At 31.6% G+C, this 22,610-nt stretch overlaps 1 protein-coding gene across 1 annotated transcript in view; it reads left to right on the top strand.

The window, feature by feature from the left end:
* LOC123698305 (A disintegrin and metalloproteinase with thrombospondin motifs 7) overlaps nt 1-22,610 on the top strand; it is a 51,655-nt gene that overhangs the window by 1,787 nt on the left and 27,258 nt on the right. Inside the window, exons 2-3 of the mRNA XM_045644884.1 lie at nt 14,786-15,169; nt 20,093-20,312. Coding sequence (XP_045500840.1) covers nt 14,974-15,169; nt 20,093-20,312 — 416 coding nt within the window. The 5' untranslated portion in view covers nt 14,786-14,973. The remainder of the gene's footprint in view (nt 1-14,785; nt 15,170-20,092; nt 20,313-22,610) is intronic.

Below are 22,610 nucleotides of genomic sequence, written 5' to 3'. Positions count from 1 at the left end.
ATAGATTAAAGGTTTTCAAAAGTTTGAATTGTGTTGATCGGCTATCGCCCTAGATAATAAATTAAGGTTATAAATATTAATATAATTTAATTTATTGATCATTTTATTAAAGCTCAGTAATATTGTAATCGAATCAAAATGAGAACTGACTTCAAATGACTAATTAATTATTACATTTACATTGTAACATTTGCATGTTATAAGCTTACTCGGTTGTTGTAATCGTTACTTAAATTATCTTAACATAGTTGAAGACGCAATCTATTAGACTCTATATTAAAATGTCTACATACTATAGGCTGCATTATGTATTCTGCAGTTATTGCATAAGTATATTTAATTCACAGAAAAGCACAAAGAATAACGTTATGAATTCTGTTTTTGGTTATTTCAACTCTAGCAATAAAATTTATTACCCTTTTTTACCCCTGCATTATCTTCTTCTAAACTTAAAGCGAGCGATGAAATCTGGATTACGTCAACGAAATGGGTTAAATGGACTTGAGTAATAAAAGTAGCCCTCGCCGTGAACTGAAGCGTGGATCCGCGGCCCCACCGAAGGCCGTACAATACGAACGGAACAATCTGTAAACACGGTATAATCTCACTTTCGTTTCATATCCGTTGTTAAGCGCTACGCTTCATTACGTTTGATACGTTATAATATGGTTAATATTCTTCCATAATTTATATAAACTGTCACGGTCACGAAACAGTCCGAATGGAATTCCTGTAAAAATATCGTTGTTTATTAATTATATGTTCAAGCATTAATTTTTTTCGTGAACATAATATCACGCATGATGTCACAAATCGCTTGAGTAGACCAAACATTTAAATTTTATAATATATTCAAAATACAAACCAAAGATCAAACTATTATCGTAATCGTAAAATATAATTTACATGTAAAAATATATTTTTATGATCAATGAGAATATTACCTAGAGAACAACTCGGACTTCGCATATATCAACTTAGAAACTTTCAAGTCGTAACGAGAAAGTACACATAATTTGCTAGCATTTAGACGCAGTTCTACATACACTAATTTAGTAATACAACAGTTTTAATTGCCACAGCAGTTCTCTATATCGGTTTCTAATTAGAGCTTTTTCGCTTTAAAATCAGACCATCTAATTGTATTGGTGCTAAATGTCTAGAAATAGATATTGACGTTAGTAACACAGACAGTATGACCACAGACTAATAATAATATACTACGGTATGACTATTGGCTATCTGGGCTAAAATATCGGTAGGAATTGAAAAGAAAGTGTTGAATATTTATAAAAACACAACTGTAATCATTACTTCCTTTTGTAATTCTTTAACAACCACATAATATTAACCTAAATGGAAAGGTTACTTTGACGTGACACGTTTTACAAATTAATGAGCATACATTACCTTTGCTAAATAAACAAGTGAAAATTTAAAAAACGTATTAATTAACTTTTTGCTATATCGAAAAGAAAAATGACAATGATAATTATTATTGACAAAGGAACTTGTTTCAAGAAATTGGATATAATAGTTATGGCGCCAGTAATGATCCCTTTGTACCGCATTGAATAGCAACGATAAGCGCGGTCGTTGATCGGGCTCGTGAACTTGGCCTTCGCGCTTACATCTTATTGTTAACATAACTATATTACCGTTCTAATAGAGTAAAGTGCTATTTTGCGTCAATGCGTACAATACTGCAATGTAATTTGTATGTCAAGTATATTATATTATGTACAATGTTAATAGGCGTGGTTGTCTCTTGCGTTGGCAGAAGTTAGGCTTAGTAAAAAGTGTGTATGGACCTCAAAGTAAATTTCCCTAAAGTAATATACGACATTGTTATGACGGACCAGTGTGTAAACTTTAAACCCACTAATAAAACCCTTTTACTTGCAAAGAAAATACGATTGGAAGTCATTTGAGTCCTTTTAATTTTTTTCTTCTGTATAATTATTTATATTTGAATAGAAAATTAATGTACTTAAATACATGACGCCTTTGGCATAGAAACTAGGAAATATCGTGCCAATTCAAGAATAGTTTACGCAATATCGATGGTATTTAATACAACAATAACATTACGTTTCTATTAAAATATTACATAAGAAATGATTAATCTCAATTAACAGTTATATTTAGATATTAAGGTAATCAAACAATACTTGACCCAACCTAGTAAGTACGTCTAATCACAAACGATAAGAACAATGACGGTGCCGAACAAATATTTTATATTTAAATTAAAACGATGCGGCGCCGATACCACAAGCTTGTTCATTGATGATATGGAATAATGCTAATTAAGCCTTTCGTTTAACATCTATTTAAATTCAAATGAATAAATTTATACTCTGTACCCTTTTATTTTTATTATGTCTGTATGATAACAGCAAAGAAAAGTTGGTTGTTTCTTTTCTTGAGTACGTTCGTTATTTATTTTATGTGGTCAGTTTTGCAAAATTTGCTTTAGTATTCTACAAACTATTCATCTAAACATACGTTATATCGAATTTGATATTATAGTTTTTTATAGCATTCAAATCTTTATAAATTAAAAAAAAATATATCCACATTATATCATCAAATAATTAATCAAAATCAGTCCCTTAATATGTATTTTATAATTTATATAGGATTAATAACTACATTTCGTGCAATCAGAACATAAAAATGAGATATAAAAACAAACATCAAAACAAAATGAAGTATTGATTCCAAAAATAGTGTCTGGGGGCGTAAGGCGTCTGACCCGCTGCCCCAAATATTACAGTTCAATAAAACTTCCTTGTCTAGTTTCCCTGAACTTGCGTCTGACGCCAAGGTAATAAGATACCGCCGTCAAACAGATGTGATGTTTAAAAATAATTTCACCGTAAAACAGACCGGGTATCTTTATAGGTTATACGAAAGCGAACATACGCGAACTAGACTAACCTTATTTTCTATATTAACTCTCAGCAATATAACAATAAAATAATTTAGTGTATTTTTGTCTTGCCTTCCTGCTTTATTCATCAACTAGATTTCCGCCCGCGGCTTCGCCCGCGTTTGCAAAGGAAAACCCTCATAGTTCCCGTTCCCGTGGGATTTCTGGGATAAAAACTATCCTATGTGTTAATCCAAGTTATCCTCTATATGTGTGCTAAATTTCATTGTAATCGGTTCAGTAGTTTTTACATGAAAGAGTAACAAACATCCATACAAACTTTCGCCTTTATAATATATATTAGATATTAGATATGACTTCTTACATTTTTAACTCCACACGTTGTGTGACAAATCTGTGCATAAATTATGTTTAAAATTCACTGCCAAATATGTAAATAGTTTAAGATTATGTATTTGTTAATTAGACATAATATGATATAGGTACGCCAATTATATACATATACCATTTTTTAAATATTACTAAATATTATCATAACAATTTATATTTAATTTAATCATAACAAAAGGTAATGACTTGTATAATATCATCGTAAAAAACGTTAGATATGATAAATACTATATTATAAATTTATTTTAGTATTGGCTGGGAATCCACCCGACCGCAAAGTAATTATATGGATTTGGACTTAAAGGTCATAGTTGAGGTTTGATTTCCTAGAGCCTAAAGAACATTACATAAATTCACTTAGCATTACATTATAGTGTCGTAAACTTTATCAATTCTGTCAAGTTTATTGGGCAATTCACGCGTTCGTATTTACGCAGATGTGCAAGAGCCGTCAATAATTCACAAACTCATTTGCTTTACCGCTGCTTCAAACTTATTGGATTATTTTATATCTACACTACATTCCTGTTGGTTTTCTTTGAAATCATAAAAAATGTATGTTTAGTACCTATACTTCATTTAAAAACTAGTGATTTAGGTTGATTTAGGTAATATCAATCCTTAAGAGGCATATGGCCAGGAAAAAGCGTCAAGCTGAATAAAAGGACAATGATAACAATAAAGGCATTAAGAAATTCCCGTAAGTACACTGAGTATAGTAAAATTCCTGGGTTTTCAATATGACGTGTACTTTCCTTATAAAGTAAATTTATGATGACGAGAGAGTTTTATGGATCGAAATAATTTTCCTCAGTTATAAAATAGCATGCCTGGCAATGCTTTGGAAAATATACGATGATGATTTAGGTTGGGAAATCTATTATTTTATAACTCTGGTTTCCTTTTATGCACATTTCGTCTTTTGTTAAAGTTGATAATAGAGCCTTGCTCTAACATGAAACTCTATCATTTTCACCATTATCTAGAAACAACAACGGTGTATTGTCAATAAAAATATTTAATGGCGGTTTAAGTATATGTATTTATCTACCTACTTATATATCGATATCCGATCAGAAGTTAACTCGTTATTGAATAAAAACGCGTCTTGTAAGTACGAGTATAGGTAATCGTTTTTGTCTTACATACTCTAAGGTTTTTGTCCTTTACACTCCTTCTATTTTATAAATGCAAATCTTTAAGGATGGATATGGGATGGTATTTTTGTTTCACTAATACATCAGACACATGAGCTATAGAATTACTTCATTTTGCCCGCGGATTTGTCCAGGCAAGGTGGTTAAAATAATTATTATCTACTTATTCTACTTACTCCCTATTTAATAAAATATTTTAGATTGTCTTCACTACTTTAAAGTCAAAATTAGACGTTAATATAAACATTCAAAATTATAGTAGGTGTTTAATGATAGTATCGTGCCACGAATACGTATCCACAAGTAGGTAGTTGATGTAATCATTACGACGCTTGGTAATTAAAATCAAGTGAGTTATTCTTGATGAATATGTGTGACTATTCCTAGATACAAGTATTTAACATACCGAAGATTATATCGTACTATAAAAACAAAGTATCAGTTTTAAGCTACTATCTCATTAGCACCGTTTGACAAAGAGCCTACAATAATTATTCCGTGCAGTTGTATTAGTAAATAATCCTTCCCACCCACAACCTTTCAAACTGTACTATAGACTCGATGTTTCGTTTCAGCATTTTCTTCCGACAATCAAGGACAGATTTATGCGTCCTCTACGCGTCCTACGCGCTCTCAATTGCACTATACAACTTATCTTAATTTAAAATTTTATTACACCCACTCTCGGATGATCACCAACGGTATCTAACTATGCAAGTCGTTATAAATATATTTGTTTAATTATTCATGTCTAGGCTTTTAGAAAGCCCGTGAAAAACTAAACATAATAATGTATAATGTTTGATAGGAGGTCAGGACAAGGTAAGACATATTGCCTACCGTATAATGTCAATACCAAACAGTGTTTAATGTTTATGCACCAAAAAGGGTGCTGCAGGATAAGTGAAGCGCATACACCAAGTCTCTGAAATATACATATTTTTATCTTATCTGTACCGTCATTCTAAATCAAATAAGGTGCTCAACGTCACCTGTTTAAATTACGTAATCTTGATATAATATGTATTATTTTATTTTATCACTGACCTTCAAGCAATAGTTAAATTTATATAAAATTTAGTTATTAATATTTTTTAAATTAAAATACTTGTTTCTCCAATACTACCTACCTGTTTTTATTATTTGTATTTCCTTTGTATTTCAGGAATATCACTTTGTTAGAAAAAATAATAACTACTAATTGAACTTAGATTAATTATTATTGACGTTGGAATATTTGAACAAAATGCACAAGTCAGCGTTATAATCATTATTTCTCAATGTTAGTAACATTGAAAATATTATAATTATAAAATATCATAGTAAATATTCTTTCGTGGTTCAACTATTAATTTAATATTTCTAACAACATGCTATATAATATGCAGGCTCTAGGTCATTTACCGACTCAGATTTTTTTTTAATTCTCTGTCATCACACTCAGAATATAGAGTCTTTTTTTCTCAAAGGAATTATATATTTATATTATCGAAAGGAATGATCTTAAGTTCAAGTTCAAAAACTTTTTAAAAAATCCGCTTTAATGAAAATTATTATTCAAACAGAAGAACTACATGAAGGATCCGATGTCAACCTGTTGAAGATGCGGCGCACTATATTATATTAATAAATGTTAGTTAAACTATATTTAATAATTTTAATGATTGTCGAATTCTGCACTTTTTAGAGCTATTTTACAGAAGAATAAATAAAGGACAAACAAACAGCTGTAAGTACTAGATCAATTGCCTTTTAATTCTTACCTTTATTATTATTTTTCTTAAAAAACTATGAGAAAACAAACACCGCGAGTCGCGAACAATGAATCAGTCTGTATCACTACTACATGCTGATATAAAATAGTATAAATTAGAAACGTATTCCAAATGTGATATTGGTAAATAATAAATAACTACATTGGAATATCACAAATAGTAAATTTCTAGAGGTAAGAGTGGCAACGTGTATGTGGTCGTCTACCAACATTTCATCTTATCATTTTAATTCATGGCTACGTTGAATCGTTGTTCACGAAATTAATACTTTTCAGAGTAGGCAAATCTGTGTTTATTGCTGTACGTGAGGTTAATGGCACGATAATGTGACACCTCGGACATTACGCATCGCTAGTGTTGTGATAATCGGTACCTAATATTTTATCTATTAAATTCATGGTCCTATTAATGTCACACTAGACTGAAAATGCAGAACAATATTCGAATTTCTCTTTTATCTTGAATAATATATAAAATGTCAGTTAAGTAAATGCTTAGTCGGTACTCCGGACACGCTTTATAATATTTTGACTACATGTTTAACTATAAGCAAGTATACTTAAATTAACGGAATTGAGCATGAAAACCGGGACGTGGAAAAATCTGAAGGATCGAATAATTTAAAATTCGCTGCATTAAAAGATTAACTATTGCTCCTTTAACCTAAAATTAGTTTAAAATTGACAAATTAACTCGTAAACGCATTTACATTTGTAAATATTTTCACAAAGAGTTGTGAATGTAAATTTAATATACGTGGGCAGACACATTGCATGTCATTAGCGTCCACCTGTCGTAACTTCTAAGTTACAGTGAATGAAGCAAAGGGAAGGCATATTTTGTTTATCGATATTTATCACGATACACTCCTAATTCCAATCATTTGTCAAGCAAAAAAATTACGCTAATAATATCTTCAATTACACACATATTCTTTAGTTTTAATATTCACTTAGTAATGCATTTTAACTGCTTGTTATTTTATGTACCTATACTAAATCTATATTATATAGTGATGTTATTAGCAAGGTACAATTATTTAGAAAATCTAAAACATGCTGAATAATTTCTACAGTTTAATTTGAATAGAGTATAAAATAATATTATAATACGTTTTGAAATGTAAAGCAGCCTTGTTATCAATTCTGTCTTACTAAAACGGTTTATCGCTGTTGCTTTGCTGAACATTCGATATATTTCCACAATTTTAGCATATCACCTCCCCTTTAGGTATCGAAACATACGAACATACGTCATTTATCAATTTCCGCATAATTTGAATTGTAGTATGTATTCTTAAATTAAAAAAGAAAGTGATCAAGGATACACATTGAAGATTGTAGTAGCAATGCAAATAGGAAGCGATAAATGTTTATCGTTGAATATTCCCGATTAAGACTACACTAGTCGTTGACCTTAAGACGGTCTCGAGGGAACGAGTCACATCACTCGTGCGACAATCGTGTCAGTGTTCCCTGCATGCAAATCTTGCGCGTCGACATAGTAACTAATTAACACTTTTATTACCTCAATCATTTATAGTAACAAAATTTTTAAACAGCATTTTCTGCCAAATATAATTTAAAGTTGCACTTACAATTGCAGTGTAGATACATAAGATATCCATATCCTTGATGAGAGCCTAATCTTTATGAACCTACTCTGAGATGATGGCGATAAAGCGATTAAAGGATTTGATAAAGTCCTATATTATTTAGTATTATATGAAGTTAGAATAAATTTAATAATAACAAGTTACATAATGGTTGATCATTCCTAATAATTATAATAAGAAAACCATTCATGCGAGTGTCATAAATTTGTCGTAATATATTATGTAAATTATTGTATAAATTGCAAATATCCAAGCGCTTCTTGTAGTAAACGGTGAGACCCACATTTTTGGTAGGTAAACATTCTTACAGTGAAAACCGGTATGTCACATACGTGTAAAACATTCGTGATGTTACTGACTGGCAAATTGTTAGAAAAAAATTTGCATTCGCAAAAATTGGCATTATTATTCTTAGGATGTAATTAGAAAGATAGGAATTTCTTTATAAAAAGACTTGACGTGATTTGCTAAAATGTTAACAATTAGAGGTCCACAGTTACAACTTAAGTAGCTAAGAGATTGAAAAAAAGTGAATGAATTTATTATGTACCTATCTATTCTTATGAATCTTTTCCAACATGTTTGAATTGCGTTTAGCAAGTTGGTAGGTATGTTTTGAATTCGATCCGAACACACTATTCTGCGAATCAACTGGCAGTGGTGTAAATGTACACAGGGACAGAATCATCATAATGCACACCGAGCTTCAATCAAGAGATAAATATTAACGTATTTCATTTTACAATTGTTACTTTTAAATAAGTACTCTTGATGATAATATGAAGTAAACTTTTTGAAAAAAAAACAAAAACCGACTTCAAGACTATACCTATATTATGTACAAATTTAAACTACAAAGTAGAATCACATTCAAATTCGATGGTATTACACAATTTTGTTACAGAGATCCCATACCCCTACCATTCATCATCAGCTCAGCAACATCAGATGGTGACCATTAGATGCAAAAATCTACATATATTAAGATAATTTCTGATAAACAGTGTATATGCCTACAAAATTTGAGGGATTCCCTCGATTTCCCCAGGATCCCATCATCAGATCCTGACCTGGTGACAATGGGACCACCTCTGACGTATGACCTACCAAATAAAAAAAGAATTATTCAAATCGGTTTATAATTGCCGGAGTAATCGCGTAACAAATATACAAAAAAAAAATACAGTCGAATTGATAACCTCCTCCTTTTTTTTGAAGTCGGTTAAAAATGCCTATAAGTACAGAATATTCTGAATAATTTTATAGATTATTACTTATTAAAACTACTAGCGTATTCAGAAAAATTATAAAATATAACATTGAGATAATATTACTACGTATGGAGGAGACACTAAGAACAAAATCTGTGCGCCATTTTTTTGCTCTAAGTTTTAAAAATTATTATCTAGTTAGGTACCTACTTACCGATGAAAGTTATTCCTTTGCACTTTTCCGTATTATTTGTGCAATATCGTAACACACACAAAGGCATATTTGATGCGTTTCACTTTAAAACAAATAAAAAATGAGCGTGCAGTTACGCCATATGGCGTATGTTGAGCGGAACATAAGTGATGTAGGCGGTGTCGTCTCCATATGTATATCTCAATGTAAAATAATAATTTTCTTGTACATGGATGAACAAATATTTGTTCAAATTAACTAAGTTTTAAATGACTTTTTATAGCTAAGTTATTGCACGCCTCATATGCGAAGCGTTGAGGTGGGTACTACTATCACTTCGCGCAAAACATCTGATTTTTCAAACTTAAAATGTCTTTATGTATCATACATTGCACTTGTAAGATAATACATACACATACATATTAAGAAAAAACACTATTTTTAACATTCATGATATTTTTGATGTCATTTTTGTTATTTAAACTAGTTAAAAAACAGTTTAAAAAAGTTCTGTCTTGGACGTCCGTGTGTCTGTATGTGCGTAGGATTTTCTTGTTAACACGATAGCGACCGAAATACTTTACTAATCGAGTCTTTTTTTTTCTCTTACGCTTGAGTATGCTCAGGAATAGAACCCTTTCATTTTTCAGGGTCTGATTCGATGTGGTTTAATTGTTATTAAATAAACAAAAAAAAAATATCGACTGTTCTCCATAATTTTAGTATATCTATATATATTCTTTATTTTTTTTTATATTTATAGTGTACTCAAAATTCACCATTATAAACTCGATTCTTTATACTATAAGCCAAGGTTTAAGTTGGAATAAGTTGGTAGTCAGTCCCTTAAACCTGCGCAGTTTCACATTTAGGTTCCACAAGAAAAATAGCTCAATTATTACGGTACCGCTTTCTTTACTTTTCCAACTGTTTTATTTTATTTCTTTTTTATATTTATAGTGTACTCTTTATTAATAATCAATTTTATTGTAAAGGATGAGATTATGAGGCGTGCACTTTTGGATTTTCCAAACTATTTTCTTTTTTACTCATGTTAAAGAAAAATTATTGTTAGTAAATAGTTAGTAATAGCTTTGACAAAACGACCTATCTATATGTATTGACGTATTGATAAATTCGGATCCGTTATTGACATTCAGTAAAAACCTATCACCTGATGACACCATTGCACTTAATCATTGAATAGCTGTATTCTTATTTTGACACAATGCCATACATTGTCGGCATGTCAATAGCAATGTGACTTTAACAAGCAACGGTGAGCAGCACACATTGGATTATTTACATTCTTATGACAATACGGCCGAAAGAGATCCTCCGCTTAAACTAGTTCACGAACTACTTGAACAAGAAGTGTTCGATTGATTTCTTGACCTTGAGTAACCCGGCACGATTATATGTGTGATAGGTGAATGGATCTTTTATTTTAAATTTCCTTGTTAAACTAGTTATTGTATAGAAGAGTGAACAAAAAGGACAGCAGATTTCGATCGCAGACATTTATTGTTATTACTTTATCTTCCTGGTTCCTGGTAGAGCGTGTGTTCATGCAGTATATCTTAAACAGATAGCTTTCAAATCGTCAGTGAAAAGAATAGTTCTGGTTGGAGCATGGGTTATCTTGGTCAATAATAAAGAAGCTGCTAAATGCTCCAGAAGAAATTTCTATAGCGCCTGAGACAGTCGTCATTTGTTTGCCGTCATTATTGTTAATGGGTGCTGTCAAAACACCGCTGCTGCCGCGCAATACATTGTCCAACAAAAAAGAAGTCAAACCGGTCCCCTATGATGTTCTTAGGGATTCCTGAACTTCCGACACTTGCACAATGTCATATCTTTAGATATGTATGTTAATTATAGTGTTATAAATTTTTTACTTGAAAAGATTTTTTTTATTGCATTTGTAATTGATGAGTCTTTCCGATTCTCTTTTTTTAAGATTTGCACAACAAAATTATAATAAAGAGCAACTACGCGAAGAGTTTTACTTGCTCTATTTTTCCGTGTATGATGCAACGTGAAGGAATGAACTCTTTGTGAGTAAATATTTTGAGCGAATGAGTGGTATTCGTATACACAAAGGGCAATAAGTTGGGTAGGTAGAGCCCACGCTACCGGCTCTGGACAAAGCCACGAGAGCGAGACGATAACAGATATGCCTCTGGCTCCACGTACCCTTTTGTAAGTCCTTATTCTATGTATAGCGTAACGATTATTCAACGACTGGTACAATGTACATAATCTGTTTATTTTGTATTCAAGCAATTATTGTCATAACCAGGATAAAAAAACTAAGTAAACATAGATTTGTGTTGTATCTACTAGAACCTGTTATACGTAATTTACAAGTCTGGTAAAATTTATGATAAAGTATAGTTATTTAAAATTTAATAACGATTTCATTTCCATCTATATATTCACTTTATAAAATGAAACCACCGTAACCAATTTTTAAACTGCAAATCTTAGAAAATTAATTCAAGCGTTGGTTTGCGTGGGCTCTTTCGAAATCTTGATATAGTTATTTTTAACATGGCTTGCAACTAGGAGAATATCAGTACCAAAATAGCTGTAAAACATCACAAATGAGCTTCATTAAGTGGATTAATAAATCGTTCTGAATCATCGTAATGTAAGTATTTCCAAGTTAAGGTATATAGTTTTAAATGAACATAAGAAATAACTTTTTCTTATGTTTCGTTTAAACAACAAAAAAGCTTTTTCTTTTCAACAACAATAAAGCTAAACTAGCAAAGCGTTTACATGCGAACAATAAATGTATGTAGCAGTTTGTTAAGTGCGTGTAGTTTGTAAAAATTATCTTTAACAAATCACCCCTACTAGCATCATCCATTCTAGGAAAGCTATTAAAGTAGAAACGCTAAGTGAAGGTTCAAGAAAATTGTTAGTGCTTCGTGTCTAAGTAATAAGTTAGCGTGTAATAACTGCGAAATACTTTAAATATCATATAATGTTCACTTAGGAAAACGAAACTGAAATTATGTTAAAAATTAATATTTGAGCTTTGAATACAATGATACCTGATATCCTCCAAGCGATCCAAATAAAATTAATATAAATTTAATATGTTTTAATATTCCGAAGCTCATTTGTACAACAAATTGAAAGTTACTACTAAAGCAGGTAAAGCACATTGTTTACGCACGTAACACGTTAAGGGATATAAACCACGCATATACAGTTAACATGCTGTTAAGCCTTAAAACAAAACGCCGTTAAGCTTTAAATAAGATATTTTTTACAACACCAATTTTATTAACATCAAGAAGCAAAAGCCATAAAGGGACATAGTTTACTGTATCTTATTATGGGCGATTAAATGATGTTTTTGTTGCTTTCATTGTTTCTGTGGGATATATGTAATTGTATGAGAACAGACTTGAGTAAAAAGCTGTGTATGCCATATGAGTACGGGCCAGTTCCAAATGCGTTGTGGATCGTGCGAGACCTTGCGGGGCGGGAACTATCGCCTTATGTAGTGCAGTGGCGCCAAACATTTACGCTTGCCACGCACCATATTTTGTATCGTTTAAATACTTAGTAGTTGTTGCATTTTCTTTTTTTAATTTGTTAAATGTAGTGTATATCTTTGGATCTAAAATTTTAAATTCTCTTTGTGTTTCTTTGGCTTTCAGTGGGAAAATACAATTTTAAAATAGGTAGGTACTAACCTGAATTTCATGTACGCGGGTGCTCAAATTTTGAATGTCGTAGGTAGGTATCATAGCGATGACCTTAATGAGCGTTCGCGAGCACTAAATCTCCTTTATCTATTGTTTAACTAAGACCGGTGGGTAGACTTTTCAGTTTAGGTCATACGTCATTATTAGTCTAGACTCGAATCGGGTCAGCGCTAAGATTAGGCGCTAAACACACAGTGATATTTAAGTTTCTGATAACAAGTTACTACGTGATTCTGGGAAATCTGAGTTGTAAAGATTAATAGTTGTAATATAAGTTGATGCTATATAAAATTATGTATGGTGCGGATAAACGAAAAATAACATAATTCATAGATAAAATAATCCGCCTATTTTAATGTAATGGTGATACGAGAAAATTTATAGCAGGTACCTACCTATTATATAGTAAGGCAAATAAAATAAACAAAATTTGTATAATATAATTAGCCATGAAATTTAAACAAGTGTATTTGAAACAACATCCATCGTTATGTAAAGAGCAATATGGTAGTTTAAGCTGCTCCCAATTGGATAGTAACAATAACTTACTTTAATTTATTGTACTTATATATCAAAGTAAAAGTAGAAATTATTTTTTTAATTAATCGGAAACTCAGACAATTAAGGATTTTTAAAACCAAGGAATGTTGGTAGAACAATCGCATATGGAGTCCAAAAGATGAACTGGTATAATTGTGTACATACAATCGTAAAGTTAATTACAAAGAAACCCATAAAGTCACTCAAAGAGCACTAAGTTTAACAATCTGTCATGGCGCCATCAGCCATGCCCTACCGGCATCGCGGCAGCCGGCTCCAAAATCAAACAAACAAAAACAAACTAACGCCACGGAGCCACGTTGCCTGGCGCCTGCTTATCGTGCGGCACGTGGCCTCTACCTTTCTCCCTTCCATCACTTTTTTTCCTATAACCTTTGCCTTAAACAGAAACAAATCATTGTTACGTAAGAGATTCTTCTTTTGTAATAAGCTTGCATTATTGGCACTTACCAAATATGTGTCTTTTATTTTGTTAACTGTGTTAAGTTAAAACATGTTTCTGAAAAAAATCGTCGACCTTTAGTTATAAATTACGCACTGCTTATATAGACGTTTGTTTATGGTAAAACATGCATGGCTGTCAATCAGGCCCGATTTGGCACGAGACCACTATAGAAATCATTACCATGTAGAGACATCCGACGGCCCACCAAAGGGATTTTCGACACTCTTAAAATAAATGTCACATTTTGCTTCACGTATGATTTATTATATTATTTTTTATCGAAATGTATTATACAACTACTAATTATTGAAAATAAATTATTTACAGAGTAATATTTTATCAAGATATTCTAATTTTCTACTTCCTGTTATTTTTATACACGGAGTTGTACGAGTGAATCGAGTGACTATAATGAGAGATAAAATTATCTACCTAATGCTGAAAAATTATATAACACATGTACCACTTGAGAGATAGCGAGCTCTCTCGATGGGTGACTAAATCGTTGCGTCCGTATCTTGTTACTTTTATAAAAACTGTATAATTAACTCACGTAACTTTAGTTATAAATTATTACAAATTTATTAAAATGAAGTGGAAGTGCTTTAATAATAAATTGAGTGCGTTTTGACAACACTTTTACTGAATAATCTTGAACATATATTCAATAACTGTAAAAGGTAGCCGAATATTTAATTCAATTAAATATGAAATGTTTGTTATGTGTCGAACGTGTTCTCTCTAACGATACTAAGAACTAACTTATTAATAGTAAGATAAATGTACAATAAATTAATATATTTTTCTTTTATTACAGGTATTTTCAAATAATGAACATACATACGAGTTTTCAAACAAGAAAACAATTATTGCGATATAAGAGAGGAATATAAACCACACCGCTTCTCGTTTAGTTAAAGATTAACGTAGACAGGCGAGAAATATCGAATCGATATTATGCCCAATTCGTAGCATTTTGAAAAATTCTGCAGGCAGCATTAGTACATGAAGATGCGTGCTATTGGCTGCCGAGGGCTTGGAAAAATGGATGTACGACGATCACTTTTCAAATTACTCCTGTTTCAAATTATTATGGTGGTTCGCTGTACAGCAAAAAATATACCTGATATACCAAGAGTTGAAATAGTAAGCGACGTAGAAGATATTATCCAGGACAGCATAAGAAACCTTATACACACTGGTGAGTTTTTTTTTAGTTTATTAACACAAGTGCTTTTTGATTAACCTAATTATTATTTAAGTCCCTTGATACCAAAAAAAATAATAGAAAAATAACGTTTTTTAGACTTTGTAAATTGTAAACTGTGCATTAAACTGATACGTAGCTATATAGTCCCCATTAATTATTATTATTGCTGCTGCAACGCAGCGCAATCACTGTTTATTTATTTGTTTTGCGAGTTCCACGAAATCTTAGGAATCAAATTCAAATCAACCTCATGTCGAGATTAAAAATTGGAAACCGTAAGCAATTAAGACTGACGCATCAAAAGATAACTTTAATGTTAAATTTACGAACTCGTAAAATCTAATCTTACGAGTTGTTTTGTGGTTGTCACGGGGATTGAAAAGCTGATAATTGGATTCAAGTCTTGTGTGACGGCCCAAGATTGCCTTTGAAGGATTATCTTAGTCGTGTCTTTGGATTTGGGCCAGCGCGGCGAGGCGGGCTTGTTACATTTTTTCTTTATTTACTTTAATATGAATACCTACTAATAATTACTTAACTAACGATAACGTTTTCGCACATTACACGTACAAGAATAAGATCTAAGAATTATATATCATGGTGGCCCTTGACACGGACATATTAGATAAATAGGCAGTTGTTGATTATTTCTACTACATTGAAATAGAACAATAAATTTACTAAAACAATATAGGCAAAATCGAATAGGATAACAATTGACATTTTACTTAGCAAATTTGACCTTTAGCGGTAAAAAAGGTGGTCCTTACCATTTAAAATAAAATTGGATTGTTGTGAAAGATCGCTCCTGTATTATATTTCATGAGATTATAGGAAACTCAAGAGTAAGAGCGTGAAGGCCACATCCTTTAAGTAACGTACTGAGTCTTCAAGGATGATAATATTATATTACCTACAAAAGAATCGTATCTGATATCACTTAATCTATTGTAATTTACAAAGTGCCTTATCTCATGCCAGTCAGTTCAGTTTTTTAGCAAAGTACCTTTGTATGTTTATATCAATCATTAAAGCATACGTAGCCATAGATTCCATTACTACTTTTACGCAGTACCTTAATTATTTTATGAAATAAATTAAAGACCGTCTAATTTCGTGGGTTCTGTGATAATAATTAATAAGCCTACCGAGGATAAAAGCAATAAATAGTTAGAGTAGTTTTGAATAGTATACGGAAGAACCGGTAGTTTTGAATAGAACGGCAGGAATCTGACAGGCAGAAAAAAAAAATATTTTTCCGTTGCTATGTTCATGCAATTTGTAAGAATCTGTTATTTTGACATAAAACATGTTTCAATTTTATTTGTACAGAGCAAGGATATAAGCTTCTTGGTACAGAGCATAGAATATTGCTAAAAAATATACATTTGACTGTTTCAATGAAAACGTTATTACTTCAATTTAAATAAAAAAATATGCTGATTATCTGATTTATTCGCGTTTATTGCGCTAGCGTTACTGTAATAATTTACGTGCTGCACAACACTGTAATGTATTCTTGGATGCAATAATTAGTCTAAAATAGACCAGGGATAGCGAGCGGGCTACAAACACAAATTAACCAAACAATAATACGTTACTTATATGTGACCAATCATAGTCCAATTGTTTTCAATAACATTTGTTATTATTTTTTATAGCAAACTTTTACGCGTTTAATTCTATGCTCTTTACTGAACTCTTGCAATTCGCTTGTGAACATTGTAATTGTCACGAACATTGCAAGTAGGTACATAAGATACTTATTTTCAGCAAAAATTTGGAACATCCTTGTAAAATAAATTAAATTGTTAAAGTAAACAAAATAAATGTTTAATTGTATACTACAATGGAACATAATAATAAACGAGACTTATCTTGAAAGTGTAAAGTATAACGATCTGGGTTTCTTATCTCGCAAATTCAATATTTGAAGAGCAAATCTTATCTTTATTGTGGAGAAAAGGCGCGAATCTTGGTCAGTGACGTGTTGCGTGACGTAAAGCTGTCACCTGTCACGCGAGGATATAACAGATAATATCGTTATATCGTAATACACATATCAATTTAACAAAGCTCTTGCGTTGTCTAATGCATTATAATACTAGTCTGTGATAATACGAACAAACATCTGAGTCGGATTTTCATTAAATCTTTAATAATATAATAATGAAGAACTTTGGCAATTTGCATAAATCGCGAGACGTATTATTACCTACACGAAATTTAATATCTTTTATGGCATATAATATGATTATTATCGCACAAAATTACAAGATTATGTAAATTTTATTCTAACATTCATCCATGGTGTTTTATATGAAATATTACGTGGAAATCATTGGTCTTTATTAATTAGTTTGTTTTGTTATAACTGGTTGTAGGTTTATTTAGTCACAGAACAAATAGTTACGCATGATACGCGTTATGCAGGAAATCGTTTGTTTAAGTCACTCCACGCTTAATTCCTTTATTTACTTACTCTGATTATTATATAAAAGTATATACAGTACATATGATGTAATTCACTTATCAGAGTGTAATAAGAAATTAGACAAACGCGTTTACATAACAGTTTCTGCAATGGGTAATTCATGGGTTTTTTTGTTAGTTATAATTTTAGATAGAGTAGCATCAATTCTACCCCAAAGATATATAGCACGATCTATCACAGTAAATTGTAACTATATACATTGTTGTCTATGTTTTTGTAGCAGTGTGTCCACCCACGCTTAGATGCGGTCGGCGCTCCGAACACTGAACAGAATCTTGTCGTTCGGCAGGGGGCGGGCTCCGTGATAATAGACTATAATTGACGCCAAGCCTCTGCTAGATGTACATGCAGTCGTTCAGCCCACGCATACCCAAATTAACAAAAGAAAAATTCACAATGAAATAAACTTATTTTGTATTTTTTATATTCTATAGGATATCTTCAATAGAACCTTATTGGTAACCCTTAAATGTTTTCCAAGAGCCCTAAATCACAATTTGTATCTTTATCTTACGTATCCTCATGATGGTACTTAAATCGACGGACATATTTTTACATTCTTGGCAAAGTAGAACAACATTGAGAAAAGCTCAGACATTTGTGTCACCCAGTAATCGAAGTGTTTAAAAGTGCACCGACCGAGTAATTTAATCGAATAAAAACTTCTTCAATACGCCTTGGATTGAGTACCGAGGTGGATAGAATTATTGGATTGCCTTTATTTTTTTCTGGAATTAATTACACAGACTGCTTCGAGACAAATAAGGAGTGGGAAAATATAAGTTGCAAGTGAAACTTGTGTGGCCTCGCTAGTAACCGAGTGTCGAGTGTCTAGCATCGCGCGTGTGCTGACTAGACAAACGTACCTATTTCTTAGGAAATTGCTCATGCAATTTGAAATTGTAAGAATCTTTGATAAAAGAAGCAGAATAAATACCAATGTATCAGTTACAATTGCAGGCGCCTAAATTCTTTGTATACTTATTCCATTACGACTTATGGAAACCGTGGGAGTCAAACAAAAGTAAATGCAGGAACAATTTCGTGAAATACTAAACTTAGATTATGAAAAGCTGTGACAGGTTCATATTAAAAACAACATTTTTTTATAAAAATATTTACACACGTGTCTTTACATCCACAATATGCGCATAAATTTGCTTCCTTAATATGTTAATCAATTGTCTTACTCTTCATGCAGTCACGACAATCATCTATAACATGAGACGCGACATTGACCCTCAGCACGCTCTTCGTATTCATAATGGTGACCACATTCATTGTTTTATTAACCCCTAAGAACTAATAAAATACTACGTATGCCAGTGTAACTGCGTGATTTCAATTCACGTACGAGAATGCAATTCGTATTGAATTGAGACATATAGGTATACGTCGTGCACGCAAACTGTAGATGCTAGACTTGCTGAATGATATTTTGAGCAGCCATTTTAGCTTCAGCTTCAGCATTTATATAGTAACTTCTAATTTTATTTTTTTATTTTTAACATAATTAAATTACGCCTATGACTATGAAACTTATAACTTTATTTTCATAATTAATTAAGGTTGTGAAGTAACATTTCATATTAGCAATAGCGAAGTATTCTTACACTTATATTCAGCATACTGTACTAACTACTATATTATCTAATTTGCATCATGATTACACCCATAGAACCATGCAGTATTCCTCTGATATAATTTCATATCAGTAAGCTAATATACTTTTACGACTCTTATGTAAGATCAAACGAATGAGTTTGTTTAGTCTCTCTTCTAAATTATAATCTTTAGATATTGCGATATTTTTGAATACATTACGCAATTATAAGAAACAGACTTCCATGGAGAAACAATATTTTAGCCAGGAGTCAGGACAGTCAAATACTCACCATAAATAGAAAATATACATATACAAATGTATATCACAATGACCTAAAATTATTCGCTAATGCAAATTTTAAGCTTAAAAAAACAACATCATCATAAATTTTGCAATGTATAAAAATAGCGTTCAGTCTATAAATAAATAATTAATCGGACGATCAATTGTTCATTGTCTGATATTGCCTAAAAGCATCATATTACTCGCATGGTGTGATTGCATAATCACTCGCGCCAAACATAAACGAAAGAATATTATTTACTGTCATCAGCACTAGCACTTGTTACTGCTGTCTTATATTTATTCGATAATTTCCGTTTTTCTTGGAAAGCCCCGTCATCTACATAATATATGAGGTGACACCGATTTTAATGAGTGATGTCTGTAAAAATTTTCATAGACCAAAATTAATATTATGATTTAAAAATTAAACCGTGACAAGAATCCTCTTTATCAGTTAGGTAATTATTAATTTCCTTCCACTTCCTAAAAATACATCCAATTTATCTAAAAGGATATCATTTTCTCTCAGGTATCTACTCACACAAACACCTGGATGCATCTAAAGCAGAAGTAGTGACTCCTGTGAAAGTGACCAGGACCGGGCAGCACGTTTCCTATGTGCTGGATCACGTACACGAGCACGGCCATGCACGCGCCAGACGAGACCTTTACTCCACTGAACATCGCCTACCCCACACTGTACATTACAACCTGACTGTCGGCGGTCGAGAACTAAGGCTGGACCTTAGGTAAGTTTATGAACTGAATGCAGTACCTAAATATCTTATTTTGTCTAAAATCTAAATAATGAAACAACGGAGACGAGCCACGATTAGATTGCAGAGCACAGAATAAATATCTCCATAAAGGATACATAATCGTTTATTTCTAATATGTAGTTAGTTTCCAGTACGAAATAGTAGTTAGGGGAAGCTTATTACATTCAGTTGTATTGTTTTCCTTGTATTTGATTAATTATAAAATGTACATATGACGAGGGGAAAATAATATAAGGAAAATAAAAATGTATTCTTTAATGAACTGATAAACGGAACCAAAACATGCTATTTATTCGATATTTAAACTATATTATTGAGCACTGTATTGAAATTTACTGGTACATTCGATTAATGCTTATTGTAAGATAAAGTGCATTGATACAATCGATATTATGTTTCGAGATACTATTGCAGCGATAAGTATCTGGTTCGATAATTCGGCTAAAATCAGAGAGATCAGTGACCGTGATTATCTGTATAGCGACATGATAACATAGAAAATGCAAATATCGCAGTATTACCTAACAGCTGATAACCGGGGCCATGTGAAATTGCAAACGGCGAGATGACGAACATTATCTAAACGAATTAAAGTTTTTATCATTCATTGTAATATGGTTGTAATTTTAAAATAGAAACACAAATGTTTGATAAGGAGTTTGCTTTAGGTAAATATGGTCTCTTGTAAAAAACAATATTGAAAAAACGAAACTTGTAGGACTCGAGGTTCGAATTACTTGATGTGTATAATCGTAGGTTAATTTAGTGTTATTTTAATGCAATACCAGATGCATTTTTTCTGTAGGTTTAATCTGCGGATGTTAAGGATATAAGGTAATTCACAGATTATTATTAGAACGACAAAGAATAAATTTGATAAAATTTTATGGATTATAATATATTATAGTATAAAGCACTCTGATGCACTTAAATTATTGTATTATATATATGTATGCCGTCTGTGAGTCATGCCATTGACAGATTGTGCCTCAATCTGACACAGTCAACCTCTCAACGATCGACCTTCTAGATTATTTGAACTTGTCACTATCTCATTTACGCAAGATAATTTCTACTTTATATTTGTTTAAGATATACCTAGCATCACCATATAATAATCATAATGACTGTGTTCATCCGGTTTATAAAAATAGAATAATTGCAATTTAAGTTTCTTTTTTCATTTTGTATTTTTTTTTTGTGGCTCATAAGGATCGTTATTTTATGTTTATCATTTTCGATTGATCGCACGCCCACTAAGGTTAACGAATAGTATCTTCTAAAAAACTTTAATAGGAATAATAAATCACGCTCGGCTTTATCAAACGATCTACGACATTATTGTTTTCGTTTCGACTGATTAATACTTTAACGTATTCAATTACTTGTTTATGATATAAACAAAAGAGGCCAAATTAATCATTCCTACTATCATTCTATAGTAAAATATTCTCTTATCTATTTGCGAAGTTGGGACAAGTATTATTAATGCTTTAACGATATTACTATTACTAACAAACAAACACCAGATTTAAATTGCCCAATATAAACGTAAACTGGTATTTAGTTCGATAGGCGAACAATAAAATTGTGCAATAATGAAAGGTATTATTAATAAGTCTTTCCATTTAATTTATTCAACGAGCTTACTATAAAAAAATATGATATTATTTATAAAGTTAGTAGGTATCATAATGTCTAAGTCTGTAAATTCGGAATTGTAAAAAGTCTGTTCGTATATACCTACATATATGTAACGATTATTTACCAAACCGAGGAAACATTAATCCAGTGTCTGTCAACACCAGTAAAAAGACTACAGATGGTAACCTTGAGACGAATGCATCATTTAACACTAAACAGAGGTTTCAGGCATACCAATAAATCTTTTTTAATCAATCTACGACTTTGGGGCCTAGAAGGAGCAATTTATCGCTGTTCCTGAGAATAGCGCCTTCAAACAAACAAACATACAAACAAACAAACTCTTCAGCTTTATAATATTAGTATAGATATGTCGCAATTTCTAACTTCCAAGCGCTGTACACCTACCTATACATATTCTATCTCATGCTTTTACATTTTTTTATAATGAAATTTTAATTTCAGATAGTGTTCTATTAATATATCTAAGATAGATTAATGTTCTTTGATTACAACTGTAAATTTTATACATTGTTTTCATGTTTGGGTTATTAATTTCTTACAAGTTGTTGGCCCCACGCCTAATAAACTGAGCTAGTTATGCATGCAATTCCAACTAAAGCA

This window comes from Colias croceus, chromosome 16, assembly GCF_905220415.1.
Source record: "Colias croceus chromosome 16, ilColCroc2.1".
NCBI classification, from domain to species: Eukaryota; Metazoa; Arthropoda; class Insecta; order Lepidoptera; family Pieridae; genus Colias; species Colias croceus.
Note: the sequence above shows the minus strand (reverse complement) of the source record. Positions and strands in the feature narration are given on the sequence as shown.